At 43.9% G+C, this 7,762-nt stretch overlaps 1 protein-coding gene across 1 annotated transcript in view; it reads right to left on the bottom strand.

Moving 5' to 3' along the window:
* Nucleotides 1-1,200: 1,200 nt before the first annotated feature.
* Nucleotides 1,201-7,762, bottom strand: part of SGCZ (sarcoglycan zeta) — a 4,560,311-nt gene continuing 4,553,749 nt past the window's right edge. Inside the window, exon 15 of the mRNA XM_078678949.1 lies at nt 1,201-1,870. Within this exon, the coding sequence (XP_078535075.1) occupies nt 1,676-1,870 (195 nt within the window). The 3' untranslated portion in view covers nt 1,201-1,675. The remainder of the gene's footprint in view (nt 1,871-7,762) is intronic.

Below are 7,762 nucleotides of genomic sequence, written 5' to 3'. Positions count from 1 at the left end.
ACGCTGATAGGGCGATAAAATTATCGCCGCTTTTCGTCCGAAAACGGATGCTAAAGCGGCGATACTTTTATCGCCTTGCCTTGCTGATACGCCCCTAGGTTGGTCAAATTATTGGTGAGGTCCAGCCCCAGCTCATATGATGAGCTCCATTGAGACCAGAAGTAGGTTTTAGTCCACAAGATGTTGCATGCATAGTGCAAATAAACAAACTCTGGACACTCAAGTAGCCCACATTCGAAGCATGAAAGCACAGATCAAACACCAAATGAATAGGCGGGAGACAAATTAGAAATTTAAAAAGAGGTAACTCCATCATAGCAAGGGCTTTCAAACAGAGAATTGTGAAAAGAGTGTTTGAAAGTGTTCTTACCTATTATAGCTCCAAGTGAACCTTTTCCACATACCACGCGGCAATTGAGTTCAAAACATAACCCAAAGTCACAAAAATGGAGGGTGAAGCTTTCTGGGAAATGTAAAAAGGGGCAGTTTTTCAGTGAATAACCGACTTCAAAGTAATAATTTTCTGGTGCCAGTGTGCTGGTAAGAGGGAGCCGTCGCTTTCAATTACAGACCATGTATCCTACATGCCTCAAGCAACTTTTAGCCATTCTAACCAGCTTAACACATTCAAATAGATTTCAGAAAACAGCAGCTGCATGGCAATATATTGGGCTGAAGATAAGATTGTTAATTTACGTCTTTGTCAGCTACCCTCTTCCCCTACTCACAGTACAATGGGACCTACCTGCAGGCAGCTGTGCCGAGAATAAACAAAACGAAATGTCCTGTTCTGATCTTTGATCTCCTGCCAGCAATGTTTCCTGGGTTTTGGCCTGAGACATCTGTATGTGCCAGGTTTTAGAGGCTCCATGTCCTTCTACAACCTGTAGTTTATGACCATAACAGCTAGTTTTTAGGACATCATAGTAGGGAAACAAACTTTAAAAAACGCTTGAACAGGCAATTAAATATAATGGATAACTTAAAAGAAAGAATACCCTTATTAAAAGTATTACTGAATTCTTATATAGAAATTGAAGTAACCAAAATCATTGAAATTAAAAGACAGCAACACTTGACCACATGATTTAGAGAATATACAGAGAGGAATCCCATTTTTTTGTTAAAAACAATATATTGAATTTAATTGTTTAGTAAAGCAAGCATCACATAATGCTTCAAAATTTTAAAATTGAGGGATAAAAGTTTACATCCAAAAAGTTGGAAAATTGTGCTTTCAAACAGTAAGTTGTTTATCGTACAAGTTCACTATTTTCACTGCCTGTTGGTTACTAGGCAGTAATTTATTTGCACTGTGTACAGTAGCTATGTAATTCATATATGTTCAGGTCCTCCTGCAGGGCTCCAAAACGATGTGCTTCACTTCATGTAGTATAGGCACCTGTATTACACTCCTTTTTAGTACAAAAAAGGTGATGGTGTGGTCCAGGTTTGCTGACAAAGCTACGTTTTCCACAATAATAGTTCTCTTCTCTGAAAGTTCAAGCTGCTGCTAGAAGAGAAGTCAGTAAAGTTTTCCCGCCTCCATTAGGACAACAGCTCCTTTGGACCATTGTGAAGCTTCTGGCTTGTCACAAAGGGAACCAGTAAGAACCTTGAATCAGTAGGGCAGTAACAGAAGGCTACTCTGGTGTGAGGGGTCTCCAGCTTTCTTTCAGCTCCAAAGGCAGACATTACTACTTGACTGACATGTGGAGCCTGCACCTGCTGGAGAAAGATAAAGTTTTCCATTGGGGCAAACGCAGAGCTCGTAAACAGTTTGTCGAGGATTTGAAGAGCTGGGTGCTGATGAAGAAAATGATCCATGTGGTATATTTCCCAGTCGAATTTTATCTGAATTCAAAAATATCTGAAAGAAACAGAAATAACATGTTCAAGTATCTGTTTCAAATGTTAAGTTCCCTAAGATCAAAGTTTAGTGGCATTGGCAATGTAGTGCTATTGTATTTTACAACATGCATGGGTCAGATGAAACCATTACACAGCATGTTTACATTTGGAGACTTTTGTGTCAGGGGCACAATGTCAGGTTAACCCCTTCCCTGTGGGGGGTTTTCACATCCTGTGCGACGGGAGGAGGCCGCGTGCGGTGCCGTGGTGCTGGTGAGGGAGCTCAGCTCTTCATGAGGCACAGCAGAGCTGCACTCATGACGAGCTGAGCTCGTCATGGCCGCACCCATTTTTCGAATGTTCAGCACAGCGGGGTAATCAGCCCCGCGTGCGAACGTTCCAACGGCCGTGACGAGCTCAGCTCATCATGAGTGCAGCTCAACCGTGCCTCATGACGAGCTGAGCTTGTCATTAGCACGCAACGGGTTGAACAAATGAGGGCGTTTTTTATCTGTAGAAGTGTAAAACAGAGATTAGTTTAACATTTGTTAATATGAATTCACTTTCTCTTCAGTATTGGCTTCCAAATGTAAACCAGTATGCAAGACAGATCACATTTTGTAAATTGCCCTGATACTAACATAATAATTTTAGTTCAGCAATTAGTTTCTTTTGCAAAACCATGGACAAACCTATAGAAATGACCCCTAGCTGAATACGGAACTGTGCCTAGTTTTCAGAAATGTATTGCTTTCCGGGTTCACCGTTGTGTTTCACCATGGCAAAACAAATATTTTGAAACCGCAAAAAATTGGAATAATCATTGGTGATGCCATTTGGTATCAATTGTAAATGAACAGAATTTTTCCATCATTGATGAGTTAAGCACTCCTTAATTCATCATATATGCACATTCCCACTAAACTTTACATTCAGGTGTCCATTTTTCCATCCACTGAACCATTCTTACTTTCACTCTCTGACACAACCACAATAAAGTATGCACACACACACACACTCATCAAAACGAGAAAGATAAATTAAAAGAATACAAATAGATGTGGTAGAGCAGTTTAAAGAACTGCTGAACCAGCCTGTTCCACAGTCTCCAGACATACAGCCCTCTTACAAGACTTGCTTATCAACTGCAGCAGACCAACCAAGGACGAAATAGGGCAAGCCATCAAATATCTGAGAAATGGGAAGCCAGCAGGCCCTGATACCGTTCTTGCAGAGGCACTGAAGACAGATATTGAAACATCAGTAGACCTGTTCAACCCCATGTTTGGAAGGATCTGGCAAAAAGAAAAGGTGCCATAAGAATAAAGAGGGATATCTCATCAAAATCCCCAAGAAAGGTGACCTAAGTAACTGTACAAGCTACGAGGGATAACTCTAGACAAATGGTTCAACAGAGTTATCCTGAACAGAATGAAGGAACAAGTCATTGCTCAGTTGTGAGACCAGCAAGCTGGCTTCTGCGAGGATATATCCTGCACAGACCAGACTGAAACACTGCACATCATCATTGAGCAGTCAATGGAACACTCTATGTCAGGTTCATTGACTAGGAATAGGTATTTATCAGCGTGGACAGACAGTCTCTTTTGAAACTCCTTCCCCACTACGGTGTGCTAGTAAAACTTGTACGAATCACCAGGAACTCTTACGAGGGAATAACATACAAGCTAGTCCATGGAGGCCAAATCACGGAAGCCTTGTAAGTGAGTACCGGAGTCTGCCAGGGTTGTCTGCTCTCCTTTTCTCTTCCAGCTGGTCACAGACTGGATCATGAAGACATCAACAACAAGGAGAAGAAATGGGTTCCAGTGGGCACCATGGATGCAGTTCAATGATCTGGACTTGCAGACAACCCAACCCTACTCTCTCATACCCGTGTGCAGATGCAAGACAAGACCAGCAATGTGGCAGTCACATCAGCACAACTTCATCTTAACATCCACAGGGGGAAAATTAAGGGGCATATTCCCAAGGCAGGCAAAATGAACTATTCGCCGCTTTTGCGGCTGTTTTCGGCCGCAAAGCGGCAATAATTTAATCTCCCTATTAGCAAGCTGTCGCAAACAACAGTTAGTGACAGCTTTTAGGTGATAGCGAGCGGTTTGGGGCCCACTTTGCATGTCAGCGATATTTATCGCTAATGACATGCAAAGTGGGCGTACCCAACCTGTTAGCGACTGAAAGCAGTAGCGATTAAAACATTTGTGCTAAGCGCGAATATCGCTGAAAACTAATGCCTGCTCAGACCACTTCTTAACCTGTATATCCAATGGGAGTTGGATATTCAGGTTATTCAGGTTAAGACCCTATTGGCGTTAATGCCTGAATATCGCGGGATTCCCAGCGATATTCTCGCATTTCTCCGCTATCGCCGGATCTTTTATCGCATTGGAGATAAACGTTGCTAATAGCACTTTATCTCTGTGATCAAATTAGGCGATGCATGGCGATAAAAAAATTTGCTAAGCTTATTTAGTGATAAATATCGCTAGTTGTTGATAATATGCCCCTAAGATCCTTAAGGCTAACATGGCCAGCACAACTGCAGTCACTTTTACAGGCGATGCACTGGAAGAAGTTGAGAACTTCACGTACCTGGGCAATGTCATAGATAAGCAGGGCAGCACAGATGCCAATGTCAAGGCAAGAATCGGCAAATTAAGGGCTGCCTTCAGTCAGCAAAAGAAGATCAAGAGCTCTAAGGACTAAATGCTGCAAACCAAGATCAGCCTTTTCAACACCAATGTAAAATCGGTCCTTATGTGTGGAGCAGAAACTTGGAGTACAACAGTGACCACCACAGAACGCCTTATTGAGGAAAATCCTCCAAATTAGCTAGGCAAACAGCATCAGCAACAAGGACCTATCACAGCAGACTTTCCACCTCCCTGCTCAAAGAAATCATGAAATGGTGGAGGGGTGCATAGGTCACACCCTTCACGAGCACTCAAACACCACGAGGCTGCGGAGATGGATTACACCTGGAGTAAGATTGAAAAAAAGCCTAAGTAAAGGTTGGGAAGTCCTGGTTGATGGCCTATACCCCAGGAGGGGTAGTAGGTATAAGTAAGTACAAGTAGCAACAAAAAATATCTTGTGTAAGAAATGGGGGTCTCTAGTTGGCAGAGGTAGGTACCTTTGTCCAAATAGGGACCCTTGCTTCTAGTCAGGGTAAGGGAGATACACACTTTTGATAACCTCTGCTCACCTCCAAAGGCAATGTGTAAAGTATTTGTACCAACACTCACAGTAACACAGTGAAAACACCAAAAATGGACACCACACTAGTTTAGAAAAATTAAATCTCTATATCTGAACTAAACAAGACGAAAACAATAAAAATCCAACATACACAGTTAAAATATGACTTTCAAAAGGTTTCAAGAACTTGTACCATAGAAAACTATTTTATTTATTTATTTATTTTATTGAACTTATATTGCGCACAGCTACCCGCAATGGGTTTCCCGGCGCCAGGGACAGACTAGAGAAGAAAAAACAAGCAGTGGCAGAAGATAAAAACAAGATGAGGAAATTTAAAACAAAAAAGTCTTTAATTTTTTACGAAAAACAGAAAGGCTAGTTTCTGTTTTTAGCGCCAACGGGAGAGCATTCCACATCTTGGGTCCCAGGTATGCGAATGAGCGGCCTCCCATTTTTGTCAATCGAATCCTAGGAATCACAAGATTGTTGTTGTTGGATGACCTAAGAGAGCGGCCAGGCTGATATGGCTGGGCAAGATTAAGCAAGTAGCTGGGAGCAGAACCCTGACGAATCTTAAATAGAAAGCACAGAGTTTTAAAGACCACACGGTCAGAGAATTTTAGCCAATGGAGGTCACGCAAAGCTTGCGTTGCGGACGTTCTCCGTGGAACATTACGCAACAGGCGCGCAGCTGAGTTCTGTACAACCTGGAGTTTATTGATTGTGGCTTTATCTGCTCCTAAATAGAGCACATTGCCATAGTCGATACGAGACATCACAAGAGCCTGTACGACAGTTCTTCGGGTGGACTCAGGCAACATCCAAATGATCTTCTGCAACCAGCGTAGAGTGTTAAAGCAGATTGCAGCGACCTTTGTTGCCTGCTGCCTCATTGAAAGAGTGTCGTCAATCAGGACACCGAGGTTACGGGCGACAGACACGGGGATAGGCAACGGACCCATATCACTGGGCCAGTGTCCAGAGCCCCACAGATCTTTATGTTTACCCAGTATAATCACCTCGGTCTTATCTCCGTTGAGCTTTAGCAGATGTGCTTGCATCCAGGCTACAACACGAGAAAGGCCAATTTTAAGGGCAGAGATGTCCTGAGTCCTGCTGCTAGACAAAGAGAACACAATCTGCGTATCGTCTGCATATGAATATATAGACAAACCGGCGTCCTCAACGATAGAAGCAAGTGGTCTGATGTAAATATTGAACAACAGAGGGCTCAATATAGACCCTTGAGGGACTCCGTAAGCAGAGGAATAAACCGCAGATTCAGCTTTGTTCGAGAAAACCTGGAAAGTGCGCTCATTAAGAAATGAGGCCACCCAGGCGAGCGCTGATCCAGCAACACCGAGGGAGCAGAGAGACTCCAATAAGATGGAGTGGGACACGGTATCGAAAGCAGCGCTTAAATCAAGAAGAATAAGCGCAAAGGTCTCACCGCTATCGATACCGTGTCGGAGTCGCTCAGTCACCCCAAGGAGTGCGGATTTGGTGGAATAGTTAGCGCGAAAGCCTGATTGGGATGGATGGAGATATCCCACGTTTTCAACAAACTCATTGAGCTGGGTGTTAACATGACGCTCCAGTATTTTGGAGCAGGCTGGCAGCAGGGATATGGGCCTGAAATTAGCAAGATTTGTGATGTCAGCACCTGATTTTTTAAGCAGGGGAACGACCATGGCATGTTTCCAGTCTTGTTCTACCCGAGATTCAATGAGAGAGATGTTAAGTAGTCTCATTAAGAATCGACGAGGTTCAAGGTCCAGTAGTTTCAATATCTTCATAGGGACAGGGTCCCTTGGAGAGCCTGACCTAATGCTTTTCAAACAAGACATGGAGGCATGACTTTTATACAAGGTACCTGAAGATGCGTCAAAATTCGAAAGGCCAAACAGCCGCAGAGAAAGAAAGCATTGAAAAAAACTGCAATGTGTCCTGAGTCCTTGCAGAGGCGAGGCGACAGTTCTGCTGCACACAGGAGAAGTGATGCGTCGAATCCGGACTGTAGGGGAAAGTGAAGCGTCGAAATCCAAGACGGTTCTGGTCTGCGGGTGATGCATGGAAAACTTGGTGCACTAGTACAATGCGTGATTTGTCGCTTTGTGAGGCTTCGCACCGTATGCGTAGGTGCTGGGGGCTGCACAGCGAGACTTTGCGTCGCCAGGCAAGACTCGGCAAAGCTTCACGTCGTCCGCCACTGATTCTAAGAGACTTTGCAAGGCTTCCTGATGCTTCACGCTGGTTCTTGTAGAGATTAGCTGCAAAACCCACCTCTGAGGTCCTGTAACTCGAAGGAGGCACCTCAGGCAAGAGTAGGCCTCACACATGGCAGAGTCCAGTAGACACAGCAGATTTGCAGGAAGTCTATTGAGTCCCTGGGACTTCAGAACAGGACACCAGCACTCTTCAGACCCTTGTAGATCTCCTTCAAGCAGGGAACCCAGCACACAGCAAAGTCATTCGCCTTTCCTTGCCAGAAACGGCAGCTGCAGACCAACCCCAGACACACAGCAAGGGCAGTACTTCTCCTCAGTCTCTCCAGCTCTAATCCTTGGCAAAGGTTCCTCTTGAATTCCAGGAATGATCTAAAATTCAGGAGTTTTAGGTCTAATACTTATACCCCAAAATGTCTTTGTTCTCTTTGTGCCCAGTTCAAACCAGTTCTGGGGGCACT

Source organism: Lissotriton helveticus, chromosome 2_2 (genome assembly GCF_964261635.1).
Source record: "Lissotriton helveticus chromosome 2_2, aLisHel1.1, whole genome shotgun sequence".
In the NCBI taxonomy this organism is placed as follows: Eukaryota; Metazoa; Chordata; class Amphibia; order Caudata; family Salamandridae; genus Lissotriton; species Lissotriton helveticus.
This window is presented reverse-complemented; position numbering and strand designations above follow the sequence as displayed.